This window comes from Peromyscus leucopus, chromosome 6, assembly GCF_004664715.2.
Source record: "Peromyscus leucopus breed LL Stock chromosome 6, UCI_PerLeu_2.1, whole genome shotgun sequence".
Lineage (NCBI taxonomy): Eukaryota > Metazoa > Chordata > Mammalia > Rodentia > Cricetidae > Peromyscus > Peromyscus leucopus.
The window spans coordinates 46776028-46801225 of NC_051068.1; the positions used below are offsets into that span (position 1 = coordinate 46776028).

At 40.5% G+C, this 25198-nt stretch overlaps 1 protein-coding gene across 4 annotated transcripts in view; it reads right to left on the minus strand.

Moving 5' to 3' along the window:
* The window catches only part of Ift80 (intraflagellar transport 80), a 109609-nt gene that overhangs the window by 76323 nt on the left and 8088 nt on the right, over window positions 1-25198 (minus strand). For 2 of the 4 annotated variants that reach the window (XM_028867224.2, XM_037206651.1), the window contains 4 exons: window positions 17248-17329; window positions 12660-12881; window positions 9444-9554; window positions 7265-7333 (listed from right to left, as the gene is read on the minus strand). In XM_028867224.2, the coding sequence (XP_028723057.1) occupies window positions 7265-7333; window positions 9444-9554; window positions 12660-12881; window positions 17248-17284 (439 nt within the window). In that variant the 5' untranslated portion in view covers window positions 17285-17329. Of the gene's footprint in view, window positions 1-7264; window positions 7334-9443; window positions 9555-12659; window positions 12882-14983; window positions 15680-17247; window positions 17330-25198 lie in introns of those variants that run through there. The other 2 variants (XM_037206652.1, XM_028867225.2) reach the window with 2 other exon arrangements.

The window sequence follows — 25198 nt, forward strand, 5'->3', positions numbered from 1 at the left end:
CTGGCTTTTTATATAGGAAATTTTTATTTATGCTCCATTTCAGTTAAAACATTCAAGAAGATCTTGTTTTTCTGACTTGGCACACTAAAGTCATGTGATCTTTTTGACATTTTTTAAGAAACCACACGCACCTGGGGTTGTGTTAAATGTCAGACCCTTATCTCTCTGTAAAACAAATTATCTAAATTCTTTCAACCCGTTGAAAGCATTTTAAACCACAGAAGAGTCGAGAAAAGTGTATTTCGATTGTTTTAAGGAAGTACCTGGTCAAATGTACTATGTTTTTCACATTCATAACATAACAGCATCACCGAAAAGTGCTGTTTTTCTGTTACTAAAGGATGTATTAGAAACAAAATGCTCACTAATGTGATGCAGTGTGGATCTATAGAGTGGGTGGAAACACTTAGAATGAAGTTTAGCTCTAAATAAACAACATCTGTTAACTACTATTGACTACTAGCAATGGCTCTGGAATACAGTAATTGACCAGCAGCTTCCTTTGCTGCTCACTGTAGTGAGCACTCACTCAAGAATTAATTGCCAGCTGGACAACAGCTGCCACACCTGCAATGTCAGCTGGACAACAGCTGCCACACCTGCAATGTCAGCACTGCTGGACAACAGCTGCCACACCTGCAATGTCAGCTGGACAACAGCTGCCACACCTGCAATGTCAGCACTGCTGGACAACAGCTGCCACACCTGCAATGTCAGCTGGACAACAGCGGCCACACCTGCAATGTCAGCTGGACAACAGCGGCCACACCTGCAATGTCAGCTGGACAACAGCGGCCACACCTGCAATGTCAGCACTGCTGGACAACAGCGGCCACACCTGCAATGCCAGATGGACAACAGCGGCCACACCTGCAATGTCAGCTGGACAACAGCGGCCACACCTGCAATGTCAGCTGGACAACAGCGCCACACTGCAATGTCAGCTGGACAACAGCGGCCACACCTGCAATGTCAGCTGGACAACAGCTGCCACACCTGCAATGTCAGCTGGACAACAGCTGCCACACCTGCAATGTCAGCTGGACAACAGCTGCCACACCTGCAATGTCAGCTGGACAACAGCTGCCACACCTGCAATGTCAGCTGGACAACAGCTGCCACACCTGCAATGTCAGCTGGACAACAGCGGCCACACCTGCAATGTCAGCTGGACAACAGCGGCCACACCTGCAATGTCAGCACTGCTGGACAACAGCGGCCACACCTGCAATGTCAGCACTGCTGGACAACAGCGGCCACACCTGCAATGTCAGCACTGCTGGACAACAGCGGCCACACCTGCAATGTCAGCACTGCTGGACAACAGCGGCCACACCTGCAATGTCAGCTGGACAACAGCTGCCACACCTGCAATGTCAGCTGGACAACAGCGGCCACACCTGCAATGTCAGCACTGCTGGACAACAGCGGCCACACCTGCAATGTCAGCTGGACAACAGCGGACACACCTGCAATGCCAGCTGGACAACAGTGGCCATACCTGCAATGCCAGCACCACCCCTGCAATGCCAGCACCACATCTGCAATGCCAGCACCACCCCTGCAATGCCAGCACCACACCTGCAATGCCAGCACCACACCTGCAATGCCAGCACCACACCTGCAATGCCAGCACCACACCTGCAATGCCAGCACCACACCTGCAATGCCAGCACCACACCTGCAATGCCAGCACCACACCTGCAATGCCAGCACTGGAGAGGTGAAGCAGAGCTGCTCCACAGTGCATTCAAACAAGCTGGGGTCACTGTGCAAGGTCCTGTCAAAAATAGTAACAATTTTTCCTTTCATTCTACTTATAGAAGACATGTACTAGTAATCAAGTGGGACTCATTCCAAAAAAGCAACTTCTTGTTTATATATGTCACTGGGTCGGGAAGCTTAAATAAAAGCATTTGTTTCTTCAGTTTCTATCCTGACTTATCTCCCAATTTCCTCAGAACTTCACTTTCATCTTTTACCTTACTCCCAAGTTAAATTTTAGCCTTTACTTCTGATCTTCAACACATTTCCACTGGCCCCAAAGATATCTTCCTAATTTCACCATATACAGTTCCACCTTTTATTATTCCACTTCTGTTTGAAAACAGGAAGAAATGTCCTTACATCTTTACTTGAATATCTCAATCCATAATGAAAATATACAATATAACACAAATAGCACTTAGTATAATTATGTACAACTTACATATTTTTCTCAAATAAGGATGATAACTCCTCATAGGCACCACTAAGAATCATTTCTAAGCCAAGTCAAACTGCATCCCACTCAAGTTAGGATTCATCTTTAATATTCAAAAAGAGAGTTATAACTATCGTTTTCTACATAAAAATCTAGTAGTTGTAAACTTTCTACATAAAAAGGCTCTAACAGTCAACAAATGAAAACAGGACCAGCTATGGTGGCATGCACTTTTAATCCCTATATTCCAGAGTCAGAGTCAGGAGGATCTCTGTGAGTTCAAGCACAGCCAGGGCTAGAGACCCTGACTCAAAAAAAAGAAAGAAATGAATTCAGGAACTAATTTCCCTTCATCAATAATAAATGTAAGGGCCAACAAGATGGCTCAGCAGGGAAATGCACATACTGCCAAGCCTGATGACCTGAGTTTGATCCTCAGGACCCATATGACTGAAGGGAAGAATCAACTTCTTAAGTTGTCCTCTTGTGAGGTTAGCACACCAGAGATGGCCACATGGACACTCTTAAAACCAAAGAGAAGTCTTTATTGCGGGCTGGTGACTACATGGGGAAGCTTGCCCAAATCATGCAGCCCCGAACCCCCCAATTCTGTCTTTTATGCACAAAAACCACATCCTGGTTGTTACATTTCAGTTAATAAGAAGTGGAACTACAGAAGCCCAAAAAAGCAGAGTTACATTTGGGTGTTGTAGAATATTATTTTAAGGTGTGTTACTTTTGTTTATGTTGCATTTGTTTAACTCTGTGAAGCTGTGTTACTGTGCCTGTCTAAAACACCTGATGATCTAATAAAGAGCTGAACAGTCAATAGCAATGCAGCTGGCATCAGAGTAAATAGAAGGAGAAATCTGGGAGGAGAAAAGAGAAGGAATGAGAGAGGAAGGAGGAGGACACCAGGGGCCAGCCACATAACCACACAGCCAGCCATGGAGTAAGAGTGAAAGAAAGATTACAGAAGCCAGAAAAGGAAAAAGCCCAGAGGTAAAAGGTAGATGGGATAATTAAAGTTAAGAAAAGCTGGCTAGAAATAAGCCAAGTTAAGGCCAGGAATTTATAAGTAAGAATAAGCCTCCGTGTGTGATTTATTTGGGAGCTGGGTGGCGGGCCTCTCAAAAGAGCCAAAAGGAGCCCAAAGAGTAAAAACAACAACATTTGGGGACTTTTCTGGAATCACTGACTGAGCCTTTGCTCCTGTCTTGGCAGGTGCTGCAGCCTGCATGCTGGATTTCAAGGCCTGAACGGTGCTTCCAATATGGCATCAGTTGTGCTAATGTCTGGGGTGTCTACTAAGGCCTGAGGACCTGTGGCACTCTGATCTCCACATGTGTGCCATAGCATGCATTCACCCATATACATATATACTAAACAAGTAAGTGTAATATATATATATACATGGATGCATGTATATGTGTGTGTGTATATATGCCAGAGAATAAACTTTTCAAAAAAGAAATGTAATTAATATAAACGTGTAGACAAAATAACAAGGTTATTCTCAACACTGTTCATAGAATTCCGAGTTTTGGAGTAATTTGGATTTGACATATTTTTGTATCAAACTTCCAGACCCTGTAAAGGAGGCTGACTTGCCTAGCTTTCTGGTTTAAGACATTAGCACCTAGCCTTCAAGTAGTCTAGATTTACAACTGCTCTCAAATCTGGTCTCTAACTCACTTTATCAATCATCAGGACCTGTTCCTTCTGTAATAGGTCATTAGGACAAGTTAACTTCTCTAATGATTTTCCAGAGATGAAAGAGGAAAAGTCTGCCTTGCTAGAAAAGTACACCAGTAATTAAAAACTCAAGAATTAAATACACAGTTTTGTAGTATTATTTTTTTAAAAAAAAACAGATTATTCAACTGAAATATTAACAGGATAATTGAAATAGGAAAATAAAACAATATTATTTATCAATTTCATAATGACTATAAACCTTTAATAAGAATAAGATTCAATAAGATAAAAATGATTAACAGTTTCAAAGTCATCGTTGCCAACAGGGTTTCTCTGTGTAGCCCTAACGGTCCTGGAACTTGCTCTGTAGACCAGGCTAGCCTCAAACTCGGAAATCCACCTGCCTCTGCCTCTGCCACCATCCAGCTTTCAAAGTCACTTTTCTATCAAGGAAATTAATGCTATTTAGAATGCTGATGAATAATATCATTACTAATTTAAAACATCTCTTTGTTTGTGAACTAGGCAGTAGGTCGGTTTCTAGATCCCTAACATACAAAGCACAGCACAGAACAGCTCAAGAGCACTATATCACTACTGTCTAATGAATAAGGTTAGTGTTAAGCAACGTATTCCAGGTCTCTACTTTGGACTTGGAAAGTCGGAAACAAGAGACTCAAGGGTAGTATGTGGCAAAGAAAACCACCAGGAAGGGGCTGGAGAAACGGCTCAGCGGCTAAGAGCAGTGGCTTCTCTTGCCAAGGACCTGGATCTGGCTCCTTGTATCCACATGGTGGCTCACAACCATTTGTTAACCCCAGTTCCAAGGGACCTGACACCCTCTTCTGATTGTTGATGGCATGGTATAAGAAAATCTGTGGTGCGTGGGGCCTGGAGCTATAGTGGTGGTAACACTTGCCCACAAGTTAAAAAGGCCTGGAGCTCCAACACTAAAAAAAAAAAAAGTATAAAGCCAAAAGATAAGCATTGTTCCCACTAAAGTAAGACTTACTTTCTAAAGATACATTTCATCATTTTACTACTAAGGTAACATTAATCAACTTTAAAACATGGAACATACCTATGACTGTTCCTAAGAATTCTAAAAGTTTCTATACTTATCAATGAACATTCTGCTTAAAACATTATGGGTAGAAAAAATTTGTACCTCAGAAGAAAAAGACTACTTAGCATTTCTGGTCATTTCTGTTAACATTTGCTTAACAAATAAGTGAATAAATGTAACCTTAACATTAGTCTAAAAGTAAGCACCATTTTTAAAGTGGAATTGGTTATAGATGCTTCATACTATAACTTTATAATATAATTCCGAACAATCATCTGCAAGTGTTTTGGCAGCCTGCTTAGTTACTAACTAAGTCATACATGCTTAGTTAACGTAAGACTGCTTTCTGCTGTACATCATTAACCTGCTCTACTGCTCTAAGAATTGACATGGAACTGACGCCCCACCAGGAATGGCCGCCACACTGATTTGTCGCCTCTCCTTTCCCTGCACACAACACTGAGCTAATCCTTGAAACAGTGTCAGTTACCTGGTTTCACTCATCACTATGTCCATTCCCTTTTAGGAGGACAGAAATCAAAGTTCAACGTAATTTACAAGGAGAGCTAATATTATCAAAGTATTGGGATTTTTTGTTGTTGTTTTGAGAGAGGGTAGCCAGGCTAGATAGGAACTGGCTATGTAGAACAAACCTTGAACTGCTGGGCATCCTCATGCTTCAGGATCCAAGTACTAAGATTACAAACATGGTCCACTACTCCATACATTTAATATTTTCTCTTACATGGTTTTCATTCTTTTCAGTACCATGGATTGAACCCAAGACCTCCTGCATACTATGAAAGTATTCCACCAATGAGTTGTTTTTGAGAATCCTCATTCCTTTATCTCTTAAGTGTTAGGATTACAGGCATGTACCACCATGCCCAGCTAGACTGTCCTAACTAGACACCCAGACATACTTTATGTGCAAGATGCTCTAACTATTTCAGAATCATTTAAAAAGAATATTTAGCCTACAACTGTCCTTATATAGCTTAACTAACATAAAGAAAAAGCTTGTCTGTCAATAATGTAGCTCTGGATATGCAGGAACTCAATATGTAGACTGGATTGACTTTGAATTCACAGAGACCCACCTCCTTCTACATCCAGAATGCTGAGATTAAAGGTGTCCACTACACCATGCCTAGCTTTTTTTTTTTTTTTTTTTTTAAGACTTATTTACTTATGTATTCGGTGTTCTGCCTACATGTATGCTTGCATGCCAGAAGAGGGCACCAGATCTCATTACAGATGGTTGTGAGTCACCATGTGGCTGCTGGGAATTGAACATGGGACCTCTGGAAGAGCAGCCAGTGCTCTAGTGCTCTTAACCTCTGAGCCATCTCTCCAGCCCCACCACCCTCATGCCTGGCTTTTAAAATATATCTTAATTTAAATAATATTACCATGGTCCATCAGGCATCACAGAAAGTGAGAAAAGGTATAGGGCCAATGAGATGACTCAACAGGATAAGATACTTGCCACCAAGGCTGTGACCTGAGTCCCAACCCTGGAATCCACATGGTGAATGAGAAAACTAACTCCCACAAATTGACCTGTAATCTCCACATGTGCACCTTTGTGGGTGAAGACATGTGACCCCACAAATAAATGAATACATAAACGTAATAATAACGAAAATGTATAGGGGCTGGAGAGATGGCTCAGCCATTATGAGCATTTGTTGCTCTTGCAGAGGAACCAGGTTCAAGTCCCAGCACCCACAAGGTAGTTCACAACCACTTGAAACTCTGGTTCCAGGGTATCCGACACCCTCACCCTCTTCTGACCCACGCAGGCACGAGGCATGCATGTGGTACACAGACAAACATGCAAGCAAAACATTCACATACATAAAATAAACAAGTCTTTTGAAAAAAAAGTGTCTAAGTCCAAATAGAAGTAAGAGAATTCAGATTTCGAATGTGACCAAAGTCAATTTCAACCACAATAATAGATACTTTTTTAAGAAAAATCTTTGTTTTAGATTTATTTTTTTTATCATTGTATATGTCTGAGTATTTTGCCTACATGTATATATGTGCACCATATGCATGTCTGGTGCACTCCGAAGTTAGACAAGGGTATCAGATCCCCTGGAACTGGAGTTACAGACAGTTGTGAGCAGCCATGTGGGTGCTGGGAATTGAACCCAGGTCTTCTGCAAGAGCAGTAAGTGCTCTTAACTTCTGAGCCATCTCTCTAGCCCTATAATAGATTTATTAAAAGAAAATGCTGAGACGTGTGTGTTGTCCAGGCTTAGGAATTAAAAACCAGTTGCAGAACATACCTTGCTGAGCTAATGTTGACCTGAGCATCCCCGTCTTTGACCAGATTTTCACCTGTCCATCTTCTCCAACTGTGGAGGGAAAAAAAATTTTTTTCTCTGTAGAAAATAGTCTCAAGTTTATACTTGCATATATACATAGACATCTATATTTTTAAAATTCAGATACAATTAATTCTAAGTATAACAGAGTATGTCTCAACAGATTTAAATAGAAATTACATGAAAAAAAACTTTCAACAACATAAGCTAACTTCCATAGCCAAAATTTTATTTTTGCCTTAAAACTTAGGAATATGTCACTACTTCCATGGTCACTATAACTCCACTTAGAATTCTAAGGAAAGTATTCTCAGGGTAATAGCTACGGCAGTTGACCACCAGGGAGCAGAAGAAGAAATGGGTCAAATAATGAAATCCACTGGTGACCATCTTAGCTGAAAATGGAAAAAAAAAAAAAACAAAAAAAACCTGGAGCTACAGAGAGTCATTTATGAAAGGGATTTCTGTTTGGTTGGTTGGTTTTGTTTTGGGTTTTTGTTTGTTTATTTTTTGAGTTTTTTTCAAGGCAGGGTCTCACTATGTAGCTCTAGCTGTCCTGAAACTCACTTGGTAGACCAGGCTGGCCTCTAACTCACAGAGATCTACCTGCCTCTGTTCCCGAGTGCTGGGATTAAAGGTGTGCACCACTACACCCGGCAGGATTTTTGTTTTTATTCACTTAGTTATTACCTTTTATTTCTGTGGTGCTAGTGGTCAGACCTGGAAGCTTATACATAGTTGGCTCCATTCCAGGTTGGGATTTATATTTCCTGCCTAAGTTTTAAAATAATTCAGAGCTAAATACATTTATATACTGAAAAAGAAGCCATGAGAGAAGAAGTTAGAGGGACAGTTGGGACAGAGGACATGTCACTAAAATAATAATAATAATAATAATTTTTTTTTCTAAAATCGTCCTAGAGAAGGCCTAAGGGATAGATTACAAACATCTGCACAGAATCCTTGCCGCTCTTCTCTTCAAGGGGCAGCGTTTCCCCTCTCTCCTTCAGTGTGCTCTGTACTTAGTGACTTGCTTTTAAAGAACAGCGTGGGACAGAGATGGCAGAGTATAATTTCTGAGGGTGAGTCAGAAAAGATACTGTGGCTTCTAACCTGCTATTTTTTGGATCCCTGGGAAGCCAGATGCCATGTCATAAAAACACTCCATCAGCCCTATGGAATTGCCTACGTGGCAAGAAATTAAGGTCTCCTGCCAAAGCCAGAGAAGAATGAAGGCCTCCTGCCAGCACCCATGTGTGTGAGCCAAGCCGGAAGTGGACCTTCCAGCACAGTCAAGCCTTCCTATGACGGTAGCCACATGTTACAACTTGAAGGAACCTCATGACACACTAAGCCAGAAATCCCCACCCACGAAAGCTGCTCCCAGGCCTACAGAAATAGCCACATATTCGATGCTTATTGTTTAAGTGTTTATCTAACTCGTTATGCAGAAATCTGTGACTAATACAGCAAATACAGTAGTCCTACCTGGAGGAGGGCTGGGGTGGAGGAGAGATAAAGCTAAATTATATGTGAATATTGTCAACTTTGGAATTTCTGAAAGTTGTAACTTTTACCTACTCTAGGGACTTGATCTTTTTTTTTTTTCCCCTTAGTTTTTCGAGACAGGGTCTCACTATGCAGCCCTGGCTGCTGTCCTGGAACTCACTTTGTAGATCAGACTGGCCTCGAACTCAGAAATCCAGCTTCCTCTGCCCCCCGAGTGCTAGGATTAAAGGCATGTGCCACCACGACTGGTGTGGATCATTCTCAGAGCCTTCTTTGATAGAACATTCTCCAAAAGTCACAAATAAAAGTAACAATATGATGCAAAAAAAAAATCTCTTGATCATGGGTAGAATTTACTGAGTTCCTGCCTTGACTTCCCCACAAAAGCAGACTATAACCTGGACTTGTAGCTCATCAACCCCTCCCTGCCCAGATGTTGTTTCTGGTCACAATATTTTATCACAGCATAGAAATGAAATGAGAACAAAGAAAGCATTTCCTTTGAAACTTCTTTACAAATTCATTTAAAATGTCATTCTGGAGCTCAGAGGTAGATAACTTCCCTACGGTGTGAAGGGCCCTGGTTTGGATGCCAGCACAAGAAAGAGAGGCCAACCTGCCGAGAACTTACCTGTCACTAATGCGGTCCCCTCATAGTTCCATCTTCCTGCAAGCACAGCTCCACAGTGGGCTTCTACACTTTTTTCCACTCTTCCTAACTTGGAAATCAGATGAAACTTACCTAAAAGAAATGATTTGTCAGAATCTATTTTATTAAATTAATTTATACTAAAGTACTTGGTGAGTTCTGTTGGGAAATATTATTTTAAGATGTGTTATTTTTGTTTATGCTGCATTTGTTTAACTCTGTGAAGCTGTGTTACTGTGCCTGTCTAAAAGACCTAATGGTCTAATAAAGAGCTGAACGGCCAATGGCGAGGCAGGGCTGGCCAGAGAGAATTAATAGAAGGAGAAATCTGGGAGAAGAAAAAAAGGAATAACCAGAGAAGGAGGAGGATTCCAGGAGCCAGTCACCCAGCTACATAACCAGCAATGAAATAAGAAAGAAAAGTATATAAAAACAAAGAATGGGAAAAGCCCAGAGGCAAAAAGTAGATGGGATAAGTTAAGGAAACCTGGCAAGAAACAAGCCAAGCTAAGGACAGACATTCATAATTAAAAATAAGCCTCTATGAGTGATTTATTTGAGAGCTGGGTGGTAGGCCCCTAAAAAGACCAAAAGAGAAAAAACAAACAACAACAGAGTTCCTACTACTAGGTTAATTAGCAATGATTAACTAACAACTAGTTATTAGGCACTAAAGGCTTAAGAGCAAATAATGTCACAATTCTTAATCTTAAGGAACACAAGTCTAATAAAAAAGATGCAAAAAAATCTCACATGATAGGCATTCACATATAGTATATTTCATTTAATAAGCAAAAAAAATTGGGTGATTTGGATTTAAAAACATACTTAAGCTCTGCATAATAAAAGTAATCTCTTATTTAAACAAAAGTAAATTAGGGCTGGAGAGATGGCTCAGAGGTTAAGAGCACCGACTGCTCTCCCAGAGGTCCTGAGTTCAATTCCCAGCACCCACATGGTGGCTCACAACCACCTGTAATGAGATCTGGCGCCTCTTCTGTGTGCATAATAAATAAATAAATCCTTTTTAAAAAGTAAATTAATCTTAACTTTTTAGAGTAATCCAAATTAATTGCAAATGAGAAGATAGTTATATACATTTGAAAGATGTGAAATACGTTTTTAAAGATCACAAATGCCCTACAAATGTCCACAGACTGGGACACATCTCTAATGTCAGCACATAAGAAGCAGAGGCAGAAGGAGAGTGAATTCCAGAACAGCCTGGGTTATAAAGGGTAGCCTGGGATACACAGTGAGACTCTTGTAAGGTGGGGTGACAGGGAGAAGGAGAAACAGAAAAGGAGAGGAAAGGGGAGGGGAAGACAGAACTAAGGAGAAAAATAATAACAAACAAATACTAAACAGGTTAATTTTTACAGTAGTCTAGTCTGCATCATTAGTTTTGAAAATTATATATTATAGAATTAAACAAATGAGTGTATATATTAATAGTGATAACCATAGTTCCTCATTGTTTCCAAGTATCAGAAAAAGAAAAACTAAAATAAGCCTGTGGTATTGAATTAGAATTGGTGTTACCAAAATATATTCAAGGTTTAGATAGAAAGTGGTTGAGAACTGGCTACTGACATGCACCTAAAAATAATTTTTACATGTATTTATTTATTGGGGAAAGGGACATGCATGTACCAAAGAACGAAAATAGAGGTCAGAAGACACCTTGCAGAAGTCAGTTTCTCCTTCCCACAATGGGTTTCTAGGGACTCAATTCAGGCCATCAGGCTTGGCAGCAAGTGCCTTTACCCACCGAACCATCTGAATGGCAGCCCTAATTTTTTAAGTACTCATTTGTAATCCCGTGTCTTAGTTCTGTTTGATGAAGAGTCTGAAGAGTAGACACACCCCATTAGAACAAATACTGCTAGCAGTGTCCCTATCTTGGCTCTTAAATATCATTCACCATCTAAAATCAGGCCTGTTTGGAAAATGGATGAATTAGAAAATGGGACTAAGACCTACAGATTAGTTTGGGACATCTTGTGTCAGTAAGGAAGTGCTCAAGAAATGATGAACACACGTACAAAACAAAAACAAAAATCAATGTAACTGGGTCCATTGATGGGGCTCCCAGTGGCCAAATACAGGACAGTTCCAAATCAAGATCAAGACATTATAGTAACAGGATATTTATGAAATCAAATCAAATCTGTGAGGCTAACCAAACATTAAACCAAGTAAGGTGAATGGCATGGGACGGAAAGTTTCTCTTTGAAGCAGAATACCAACGTTTAACATGGGGTAGAATGAGAGACAGAAGAGCTATCATTTGGCAGTTTCTCTGGAATAAATGATCTAGCCAAGAATCATCAGTCCATTTTTAGAAATGGGAGGAAATCTAAGCAACAGACTACCTGTCTATAGTCTCAAAATATGTTTTCATAAACAAGTTATTAAAATGGAGAAAATAGAGGCTAGAGACGGCTTAGTGGTTAAGAGTACTTGTTGCTCTTGTAGAGAACTAGCTTCAACTTCTCAATATACCCTCACGATGCTTCACAACCATCCATAACTCCAGTTCCAGGGCATCGGATACCCTTGTCTAACCTCTGCAAGCACCAAGCATACATGTGGTGCACATACATACATGTAGGCAAAACACTCATAAAGTAAAACAAATTGCAAAGTTGGGGAGAAAATAGTAACATCGTAGTAGATTGGCTTACAAAGCAGTTGCTGTCAGGTAAGGCATTAACATCACAATAATGTGTCAAATCAACACCATGAGTCTCCTATCATTCCCACTAAAAACTGTGTAAGCCGAATCAAATCATAAAGAAACAGTGAAAAAGACAAGTTAAGGGGCTTTCTATAAAACAACAGGCCTGAATCCTTCAAACTCACCAAGGTCATACAGGAAACTAAAATGTGCAGCTGACAGTATCCACAACAAATAGCAGTTTTGTAAAACAACTCCAGGCACAAATCATAATCCTATACTGTATTTTCAATACATAGATGTGCATAGGACATTCACTGAAAACTTACCATCAACGAGCTGGAAGGGTGACTCAGTGGTTAAGAGCACCGACCACTCTTCCAGAGGACCCAGGTTCAATTCCCAGCACCCACATGGGCAGCTCACAACTGTCTGTAACTCCAGGATCCAAACACCCTCACATAGACAGACAGGCAGGCAAAATACCAATGCACATAAAACAAACAAACAAAACTTACCATCAGAACTTGTGAGGACAAAACTTTCTGCCTGAGTCTGTTTCTTCATGCCTAAACTTTTGGGGAACCAGTGAAGGTCTATGGGGTAGATGTCATCAGGCAGCTTTACTATTAGACTGGTCTCGCTGGTTAGCAAGTTCCACTTCACTATCTGGTGATCATCACTGCAGGAGTACAGCTCCTCAGCAGTTGTCCAACCCACACAGCTCACTAACTCCTGATGTGGCGTTAGGTTAAGGAGACATAAAGCACAGACTTGCGGTGTAAGTCTTGAAAATCATTCAAGATGTGGATCATGAAAAAGAAATCAGCCAAATGTTTTCAAGCTTCTAAATTGTATTTTTTTCATTGTTTGGCTTTTTCTTTTTTTGCTTTCTGAGACAGGGTTTCTCTGTGTAGCCTTGGCTGTCCTGGAACTCACTCCGTAGACCAGGCTGGCCTCGAACTCAGAGATCTGTCTGCCTCTGCCTCCTGAGTGCCAGGATTTAAGGCTTGAGCCACTACCACCCAGTTCATTGTGTGACTTTTAACATTTTTTTTCCATATAAAGGAAAATGTCTTCCAAATAGTTGTAAGGATAGAAATCAAAGAAAGCCAGACAGAGAGGGAATAAAATTTGTCATAGAAAATATTACTTAAGCATGGTCAAAAGATATAAACACTCAAAATCAAAATTTGTCATAGAAAATATTCCTTAAGCATGGTCAAAAGATACAAACAAACACTCAAAGTCAGTACGTAAAAAAGTAAAAAGTCAGGCCGGGCAGTGGTGGTGCACACCTTAAATTCCAGCACTCAAGAGGCAGAGCCAGGTGGATCTCTGTAAGTTCGAGGCCAGCCTGATCTACAGAGCGAGATTCAGGACAGGCACCAAAACCACACAGAGAAACCCTTTCTTGAAACCACCAAAAAAAAAAAAAAAGAAGAAGTAAAAAGTCAACAGGTAGGAAAGGATGTTGTGAAAGAGGCAGGAAGAAAGAGGGACTAAAGATACATATATTTATGTATATATCTTATTATTTATTAGAATGCATATATTGTTATAATTTTAAATTGTTTTTTATTTATCCAACATGTATGATTTACTTAATGTGCACGAGTGTTTTGCTTGCATGTATGTCTATGCACATATACATGCCTGATACCTGTGGAAGTCAGAAGAGGGCTTCAGGTCTACTGGGACTGAAGTGTGCTGGCTAATTCTATGTCAATTTGACACAGCCGAGTCATCTGGTAGGAAGGAACCTCAAAATAGTGAGAAAATGACGCACCAGATTGGCCTGTGATGCATTTTTCTTGATTGATGATAGATGTGGAAGGGCCCTGCTCACTGTGAGCAATGCTACCTCTAGGCTGGTGGTCCTGGGTGCCATAGGAAGGCAGGCTAAGCAAGCCATGAGACAATCAGCAAGCAGTACGCCTCTATGGCCTCCGCCATTAGCTCCTGCCTCCAGGTTCCTCCAGTTGGAGTTCCTGCCCTGACTTTCAGTAGTAATGCACTCTGATGTGGAACTATAAGGTGAAATAAACCCTTTCCTCCCCAGGTTGTTTTTGGTCACGGTGTTTTATCACAGCAATAAAAACCTAACTAAGTTATGGAGTTATGGATGATGTGAGCCATGTGAGTGCTGGGGATTGAACAGGGTCCTCTGCAAGACAGTAAGTACTTAACCTCTGAGCCATCTCTCCAGCCCGCTCCCCCCCACACACACACCTTTTTTGAGACAGGGTCTCCCTATGTAGCCATGGCTGGCCTAAAACTTACTCTGTAGACCAGGCTGGCCTCAAAATCACAGAGATCCATTTGCCTCTGCCTCCCAAGTGCTGAGATTAAAGGCGTGAGCCACAATGCTTGGTAACAGATACTATTTTAGTATGTTAAAAACATTAATGTTTAAGAAGACTGAACTCTAACAGTGAACTGTCCCTTTTAGTTACATATTATGATGGTAGTCCTCTAGGGATGCTGGGGCCTAACAGCTGGAACTACCATCTTACTGTTTCTCCTGCTTTCATTTCACTTATGGTCCTAAGAGCAAATCTAGGGCTCTGTGTATGATGGCTACACCCTCAGTCCCTAGTTATTATGTTTAATTGACAATACAGTGTTTTAAGTTTGAAAATGATATTTATTATTTATCATGAGTGATTGTGTGTGTGTGTGTGTGTGTGTGTGTGTGTGTGTGTGTGTGTGCAAACACTGCCACGGTGCTCATGTAAAGGTCTGGCCATCTTGCAGGAGTTTGAAGGAGTCCATTTTCTCCTCCTTTCACCATGTAGGCCCCAAGAACTGAACTCAGATAAGGTTTGGTGCCAATACCTACCCAGTGAATCATCTCACCACTCCAGCAATCCAAATTTTCTGACACTCAGGTCAAAAATAATTCTGTTACAATTTACTGTAAGATGCATAGGAATAAATGAAATACAATTCCCCAAATTCTTCATTTAATTTAGTCTTTATTCTCACATCCTAAGTGAATGAAAATGTAAGTGAAAATCCCACATCTGTTTTCAGGACAACCTGGTTACCCTAACAGAATTGTGTACCTGGAGAAAGTATTTCTACTTGTCACTTATATAAGATGCTTATTCTTATTTATCCCTCTATTTCTACATCACCAGGTCCACCCCAGGTAGGTAGTCTGTTCTCTTAGGGTTCTTATACAATCTTCTCACCTTTTTGTTCAGCAACGTTCTTTTTACCTTATGTGAACAAACTTTTTCTCAGGAAACAGAAAAAGACTGAGCCATAATCAGTATGATATGTTCTAAGATTTTTTTAATTAATTCAAAATATGATGGATTAAGCAAGATATAGATACAGATATATATAGATATAGATATAGATGTTAAGCAACATCATAAGAAAGTAAGGAGGTGATACTGGACTATTCTGAACCAAAGCACAATGTACAAGAAAGGACCACTACCAAAGAACTCAGTACAATTGCTGCCACCTAACAATGTTTCTTTTTTTTAAGGGTTTACTTGATTTTTATTTGTGCATGAGTATGTATGCCACATGTGTATGTAGGTGTCCCCAGAGGCCAGAAGAGGGCATCAGATCCCCTGGAGTTGGAGTTACAGGTAAGCCAACCAAACTTGGGTCCTCTGAAAGAACAGCAAGTGCTCCTAACTGCTGAGACATCTCTCCAGCCCCCAACACTATTTCTAAAACCAAGACAGGCAGCTTAGGTAAACCTACATCACATACATACATCTCAAAACAAAACAACAGTAGTCTATATAAGGTTGTTTACATGTGCATCTATAGTGTTAACTAAGAGTAGGAATGAGAGGACCTTTAGGTGAGGAAAATCTAAAAAGGAGTTATCGTCAGCTTAAAGATGTAAACACAAACACCAGACACCTATAGTGGTATGAATTCCTGAGAGCATCCTTTGAAAAGATAGGAAATTGATATAAAGAGGACAAACTATATCTTTATTAAGAATTGAAGAAATAAATAACAAATTAAAAACAAAATTTTAAATTATATTTATTATTGAATCGGTATTTCCCTATTTCTGATGAGGGACCAGATTTTCTTCATTTCACATCCATGACAGATTGACATCTGGTAAGATAAAAATAAAAATGGAGACTGGGAATATAGTTCCATGGTAGACATGAGCTTAATATGCTTAAGGTGGGCCTGAGTTCAATCCTCATCAACAAAATAAATAAATAAGCAAGCAAACAAACAAGCCTCAAATAAATTGCTAAAACATGATCTTTGAATGGTGCAAGGATGATAAATTCAAACAGTAAGTCTCACCCCGGATTAAGTTTCTTATTCCCTCACAGACCTGCAATCGAGTCCACAGGGACTAAATACCTTGAGAACCAACTGAAGTGATGAAGAGTGAGGAGAGTGGAACCAACTGTACCTTCCTGAAACCCAACTGAAGGCTCTCTCTGACAAAATAGAATACAAGAGTCACATATCGAGGAAGAGATTAATAACTGCCACCTTCCTTTGTGAAGTAATAAAGGACTTGCTATTTGGATTTCCCTAATTTGCCTTCTACTTTATCAGGAGTACAAAGAAAGAAAGCAAAACTGAATGAGCACATACATGTGAGATCACATTAGCAGACTATTCAGACTTTTGTTGGTGGTGGTGGTTTTTTACTTTTGAGACAAGGTTTCTCTGTGTAACAGCCTTGGCTGTCCTGGAACTCACTCTGTAGACCAGGCTGGCCTCAAACCCAGAAATCCACCTGCCTCTGCCTCCCAAGTGCTGGGATTAAAGGTGTGCACCACCACCACCCTGGCTGATCATTCAGGTTTTGTTAAAGATTCTTTTTAAGATTCTATTAGATTAAACAAAGGATACTTTTAAAACACTTAATTAGAGTAATAAAAATGTCAGTAAGTATTTGAAAGTAAGACTTTTGGGCTCATAGTATACTTTGGGGAAATAACTACAACTGGGGTCTTAAATATTTTGAAAACAACTTGTCTATAAAGTACCATTCAAGAAATGAAAAATAACCATTAGATCTAAAAGAACGCAGAAGAAAACCTTTGATAGTATTATAGCAAGTTGAATGCAGTGAGGTTTACAGTACTAAAAGGATATGCTTTGGTTCTTTTAAGAGCGATATCTTCAGCCTCATGTCTCCAGTTCCAGAAAGATTTTAAATACCACTTGACTGTATCCACTGTAAAGATAAAAAGAAAACATATAGCAACATGAACAACTGTGCTCATGCACACACACATACATACAGGCACATGCACACACCAACGTCCTTTGCATCCCAAGGAACAGAATATAATATAAATACATGGAAAGAAGAAGAAAACTGCCAGCCATGACAATAAGGCCAAGAATCCATGGCGCCCTTGGATTGAGCATCCAGAGTTCTCTATAACATGCCTGCAACGGCCTACTATTCCAGAACACCACTAAATCAATCTGTCTGAGGCTGGAGAGATGGCTCAGTGTTCAGAGTATGCACTGTTCTTGCAGAGGACCCAAGTTTGGTTCCCAAAACCTCATGTTGGTGCCTCAAAACCACCTGTTACTCCAGGCTCCAGGAGATCCACCACCTCTAAGGGCATTTGAACTAGTATGCACATACCCTACACAGACACACAACCATACATAATACAAACTAACGAAGAGATCTGGGTGGACGGGGAATTCCCAGCAAGATGGCTCAGTGGGAAAAGGTGCCTGCTGCCAAGTCTGACAGCCTGAGTTCAATTCCCAGGACCCATGGTGGAAGGAGAGAACAGATTCCCACAAGTGTCCTCCAACCTCCACACACATGCCATGGAACATATAATAAATAAATGGATTATTTAAAGAAAAAAAAATCTCCAAAGGCTGTCCTGAGACCACACCAAAAGACTTGGTAAACCAGGAAACCCTCAATCACAGTTCAGTTTTGATCCCATCTAATGAATATATCAGTTAAAGTCTAAGGCTAAACTACATTTTTAAGTGCCTTAACTCTATAGTCTACATGGAAACAATACAGTATTATCAACCACATGGCTTGGTCTGGGGCTTACAATCTATTGTGGGGAGAAAAACTGACCAATGGCTACAGATACCACAGAAAGAACAACTGAACTGCGTGAGGACAAGGTGATAATTATTTTAGAAGCTTTGCAAGCTGGGTGTGGGGGTGCTACTACTTGGAAGAATGAGACAGGAAGGCTACTTAAACCCATGAATGAGGCCAACATAGTCAATATAAGGAAACCCACTGCAAAAAAAAATTTTTTTTAAGTTGGGCAAAATTCAGCATGTAGCTGGACATTGTGGTACACAACTTTAATCCCAGTACTTGGGAGGCAGAGGCAGGTGGATCTCTGTGAGCTCAAGGCCAGCCTGGTCTACAGAGTGAGTTCCAGGACAGCCAGAGCTACATAATAAAACCTGTCAAAAAAAAGAGCATGTATAATTATCAAATGAAATTTAAAAAAACAAACATAATAAACACTCTCCAAATAAATGCATCATCAAAAGATTCACATGAAGAAAAACATAAGTTGTCTGAGTCCAATTTACATTGATATTTTTTGAATATAGTATCACTAGACAATATAGAAGACAAAAATCAAGTGAGAATGTAATTGAAAGGGGTGAAAATCTCTTTACCAGGTCTAAAATTACAGGCAACCACATCAAAGAGATTTAAAAAAAAATTGCTGGGGCTCACTGAGATCACTTCTCATCCCCGTGAATTCAGGAAGTCTTCTGGATGGACAAGATGTAAAGTACTCTTCACTTCTCTCTTTGCGTAGTTTCTCTTAAAAATTAAAACTATAAAACTATATGTGGCATAGAGAAGAACAAATATGATTTACTTCAGGCATACTTCATAGGTTCATTTTTGGTGCTAAATTCTCTAGCTTTCTCAAAACGCCTTCCTCCCTTCCATCAGACCATTCCAATTAGCATTAATCCCAAAGGTGCCAAGAGAAAGACTTCTGACCCAAATCATCAGGGCCAAATTAATTAAAGCAAGTAATTCATTAAAGCAAGCTTTTTTATTCATGTACATGGGCTGTCTCCCCCTAAGAGCGGGGTTCAAGAGATCAACATTGGACATGGGAAAGATGGGGCTTTTATTGCTCAGGGGTAGGAGGATTTGGCAGGAAAAATAGTTATAGAAGCAGAACATAACAAGGTTGTCATTACAGCAAGTAGTCATAACAAGGTGGTCATAACAAGTTGTTTTTCTTTCAATTTCGCAGCTACACCAACTGAATTTACTGATATTTTAACTACTGTCTGCACCCCACAGCGCCACAGCCAGCACTTCACCATTCAGACTGTGGCCTGGTGGGATTTCCATCACACCAGCTTGGCCGAGGCACCAACTGTAGGTTTTAACTAAGTCTCTATTGCTCTATTTACCAATAAAGACTCGGGAGTCAGATGCTGGGGTGAAAACCTGCTAGATTTGAGATGCCTAAAAACAACCAGCTGACCTTCCTTTTTGACTAAAGACCCAGCAAGAGACCCATCTCTCCACTTGTCCCAAACCAAAAAGACCCTGAATCTCTAAGTCCCTCCCTGCTCCTTCCTGTGCATCTCTCTATCCATATTTCTGGGTCTTCCATATTGTCTATGGCTAATTCTTATCAACTAGTTGCTGGCTCTGCCCCCTGATCCAGGGTTAATTTATCGACACAGTCTCGGAGTGTAGCAGTGCAATCAAATATCCCACAACAAACGACCTTTTGAAACAAAGGTAGGGTTGCAAGATGGTCATTACAACTCTTTGAACCACAGACGTGGTTGTCATTTCCTGAATGGGCAGTACAGAACCATTTGTGGTTAAGGTTTCAGGTCAGAAATAGCCCAATCCTTGAGAAACAGATTTCATCATAAACAGGAATGCGCCTAGCTTGTCTTTACTATAAGATGGCTTTTAAACCTAAGATGGAGGCAGGCTGGTTCACCATTAGGAGAAGGAAAAGGGGAAATAACACATTATAAAGACCTGGTTCTTCATATTTATTCAAATTAAAAAAGTACAAAAGAATTACAGAATTCTTGTTGCTTCTGGAATTGACAAACTATGGATAAGATATTTACATATTACACTACTACAACCAGAAACCCAAAAGATATTTGGAATGGTGAAATGCAATTATATCCATAATAATTAGGATACCTCCTCACAAGAAGAAATCAAGATCAATCTTTATACAGTAAAAGCAGTATGTTTTTGTTAATGGTTCGCCAGTCATTCAGAAATATGGTGCCAAAGAGTCAGAGTAGTGACACCCAATACAGGGAAGATTTCCCTGGCTCAGAAGGATTTCCTCCATATATTCCATGTAGTTGAAATCATCTTTATGAAACACATGTACATTTTAATACAGTACTGAGTAAGAAAATAAAGGAAATTAATACTAGTGCATAGCCTAATTGAAGAAGTGCAGAACAGCCTGAATGCTACAAAGAGGTATTTTTATCTGCCCATGTGTGAGGCTAATTTCAAGTGTCAACTTGGCTGAACACCTAGGAACATCCAGGGCATTAATGAGGTACACCTAAAGGTGTGTCTGTGAGGATGTTTCCACAGGTTTAGCTGAGGAAGGAAGTCCCACCCTGAACGCAGGCTTGTGGTGCCTTCTTGTGACTTGGATCCCAGACTGCTTTAAAAAAAAAAAAAAAAAAAAAAAAAAAGGTTGGAAAGGAGAAAGTCAGCTGAGTGCACTCCCCTTTCTGTTTCCTGGCCAGTGGTGCAACACAGCTGCTCTGATATCATGTCTTCCTGACCATGATGGAATTCATTCTTTTAATACATGAAGGATCTGACCAACCAATGATATCTGGGGAGTGGGGTAGGGAAAAAAATCTGATCAACCAATGGTATCAGGGGAGTGGAGTAGGCAAGGATCTGACCAACCAATGGTGTCTGGGGAGTGGGGTAGGGAGGAATCTGACCAACCAATGGTGTCTGGGGAGTGGGGTAGGGAGGAATCTGACTAACCAATGGTGTCTGAGGAATGGGGTAGGGAAGGCTCTGACTAACCAATGATATCTGGGTAGGGAAAAAAATCTGATCAACCAATGATATCAGGGGAGTGGAGGGAAGAATCTGACCAACCAATGGTGTCTGGGGAGTGGGGTATGGAGGATCTGACCAACCAATGGTGTCTGAGGAATGGGGTAGGGAGGCGGTGGAGAATTTCTAGAACACACTGTTAAACTTGACATAGGAAACTGGAACAGTAATAGCAATGCTTTTTTTTTGGAGGGGGGGGTGCTGAAAATTATTTACAAGTTGGTCCACTGTAGGTCAACACTTATAAGGCTTGAGAAAAAGAAGAAAAAAATTCGTTCAGCAAAACTTGACAGTACCAGGTAGGGGTGGTGGCACATTCCTGTAACCCCAGCACTTAGAAAGTTAAAGCAGTCGGTAAAAGTTTTAAACTAATGGACATTACACAGCAAGAGCTCATCTCAAAACAAGAGTAGACAAAAAAAAAAATCCAACCGTTCAACAGCCACCAGAGTAAACTCCAATCTAGTCACTTCCAGCACCATCACAGTCCAAGGCCACCATCACCCCGCCTCTACTGCCGCAGGCCAATAGCCAGCCAGAACTCACCGTTTTGTCCCTGATCTTACCCCTTCGGAGCCTTCTAAACACATCCCTCACGATGCTTTGATGGCTACCTCAACACACAAAAGCAGGAGTGACAGGCCCAGAGGGCAGTCGGGAAGGGAGCAGGGTCTCGGGAAGTCAAAAGCTTCCTTTTCTTCTAGGTGAACTGAGGATTGGGGACAGGGTGTATGACTCAAGGAATGACATGATCTGATCTACATTTAAAAAAAAAAAAAAAAAAAAAAACTTACTTGCTTCATACTCTGGCTAAATTTATCTGACCTGAGTCCTATAAAGGTGACTATGAATGGTATATAAAACGCAATGGGGAGCCAGAAAACAGATAGGATTTCAGTAATCCAGAAGGAAAAGCAAGTATCTGGGCTAGGAAGTTCCCCCAATAGTGTCCAGGCAGTTGCTGATCCAGACTCCCAGTGAGGGTTAATATTATAAGTCAACTTGGCTAGATGATAGTCTTTTTTATTTTATTTAACAAACACTAATCTAAATGTTATAAAGGTACTTTTCACAGGTGATAGCATTTATCATTACCTTTTTTAAAGTTAAACAAATTCTTTACACTCTCGAGTGAGCTTAATCCAATCATTTGAAAAAGCCCTTAAGAGTGGGAACAGAAGGGATTTGCCTTTAGACTATAGCACAGATTGATAGAGTCCATCCTTTGGACTCAAATGCGCAACATAAACTCTACTTCAACTTCCAGCCCGCTAGACTTCAGTTTCCACAACCACAAGTGGCAGTTAGGACAGCGATAGATTGGTAATATGTGAGAGCATCATCTCTTTTAACATCTGTTAATCAAGGATGTTGAAGACGGATACGATCTGAGTGTGAATGACCTCCCCCACAAATACGCTCCAGAGGCTCGTGTGTTTGAATGCCTGGTTCCCAGCTTGTGGCACTGCTTGGGAGAATAAGGGAACCTTAGTAGGGCCTTGGTGGGGGACAACGGCCACTGGAGCAAGTTTTGAGGGTTATAGTCTGGCCCTGCTCCTGGCCCAGCTTTACTTCTCCATGTTCATGCCATGGGCTGACCCAGTTCTCTGCTGTGATGGCTGTCATAACGGCCACTATAACAGACAGCCTCTGGACTAAGAGCCAGAGGAAACTTCTTCCCCCTCAAGCTGCTTCTCTCTGATATTTCTTCACAGCAATGAGAAACTCTAACATAATTCGATACTTCTTGTTTTAGATTTATGCATTTCATTTGTTTGAGTGTTTTGCCTGTACACATTTATGTGCACAACGTGTGTGCCTGGTGCCCACAGAGGTAAGAAGAAGGCCTTGGATTCCCTGAAACTGGAGTTACAGACAGTTGTGAACCACCATGTGAATGCTGGGAACTAAACTGGGTCCTCCACAAGAGTAACAAGATAATTTAAGTTAAGGAAAGCTAGCAAGAAACAAGCCAAGCTAAGGCCAGGCATTTATAAAATAAAAAAAAAAGAGAGAGAGTAACAAGAGCTCTTAACAAGTGCTATCTCTACAGGGCAAGGTACTTCTATTTTTAAATAGACTTACAGTTCACTGAAGCATACACATGGTAAATGGGCAGTGAAAAAGTAATGTCCAGCCTCAAATACAAATAAAATAAAATGACAACAAAATAGTTTTTTGGTTTTTTGTTTGTTTGTTTGTTTGGTTGGTTGGTTGGCTTTTTGTTGTTGTTTTTAAGACAGGGTCTCACTATGTAGCATTCATTGGCTGTCCTGAAACTCACTATGTAGACCAGGCTGACCTCAAACTCAGATAGCTACCTGCCTTTGACTCTTGAGTGCTCGGATTAAAGGCGTGTGCCACCATGCCCAGCTAAGATAGCATTTTGTACTATCCAGGTGGACAAATAAACATGCCCAGAATCCAGAGCTGGCATAGAAATAAATAATTTTATATTTGTCAAAGAGCAGGTAAATGTCCTATGTTTGGGAAATTCCCTACTTTGAGTTTTATTATAAAGGAACACGTTTCATTAAGAAAAAGAAAGAAAAACCTACTTCCTCTTTTTATAGTTGAGACACGGATACATTGACTCTGCTACTATGCTATACATACCTTATTTTGAATTAGAAAGTACTGACTCAAAGAAGGAGATATTACAGAAGAAACACACTCTAGGATGGACACCTACTTGAAGAATTTACTATATACAATAAGATATATAGGTATAGATATATGTTCCTTACAAAGTCCTCTATGGTACAAATTGAGCATCCTTAATCCAAAAATCTAAAATCCAAAAGTATCAACATAACACAAATAGAAAAGTCCATACCTACCTTCATGGGACAAATCAGTGAGAACAAGGATGCATGACAATGATTGTATGAAATTCCTCTAGCCTATGCTATGAACTATATAAATAATAGAATTTTATGCTCAGACTAATCTGAAAATGTATCATATATTGTGAGTGAGGCTGGGGGATGGCCCAGTGAGTAAAGTGACTGTGATGCATGAGCACCTGGGTTTGGATCCCTAGCACCATGAAAAAAGCCAGCATGTCTAACACTAGCACAGGGGACAGAGATAGGCAGGTCCCCAGAACTACCAGCAGGTCTAGCTAATTGGTAAGCTCTGAGTTCAGTAAGAAGTCTGTCTTAAAAACTAAGGTTGTAAATGACAGAGGTGGATGCCTGGTATCTGCCTCCAGCCTCCATGTATATGCACACACAGAGACATGAGCACCTGTACACACACATGTATATACAAACACATGAACACACACACCCTACCCACAAATACAGTGATCTTTAATTAAGGCATTTAAATTCAACTAACTTAGAAAAATCACATTGCACCAACAAAATACAATGCTACGTGATTATTTTTTTTAATGGGCTATCTCTATGGAGATAGAAAGATGTCTATAACATAGAAATGAAAAACAAGATGTGCCGGGTGGTGGTGGCACACACCTTTAATCCCAGCACTCGGGAGGCAGAGGTAGGCGGATCTCTGTGAGTTCGAGGCCAGCCTGGGCTACAGAGTGAGTTCCAGGAAAGGCGCAAAGCTACACAGAGAAACCCTGTCTCAAAAAACAAACAAACAAACAAAAAAGATATATAGCAATATTACGTAACTTAGATGGCTCAGGTAAAGGCACTCGTCACACAGGCCTAATTACCTAAATTCAATCCCTAGCTTCCACCTAAAGATTCTGGAAGGTAGGAACTGACTCCACAAACTTGTTCTCTGATCTCCATATGTGTGCCAGAGCACACGCCTACACACATATCATGTTCATACACAAAATTTTTGTAAAATGTAATTCAATCTCTTTTGTACAAATGAAAAGTGATATATATTTAAGTTGGTGGGTACTAAAACACTTCTCTGGGAAGATATACATTTAATAATGGAGACCCGGAAGAACCCAATGAGAAGTGATGATTACTGCCCCCCCACCCCTTTTTTTTTTTGGTACTAGGC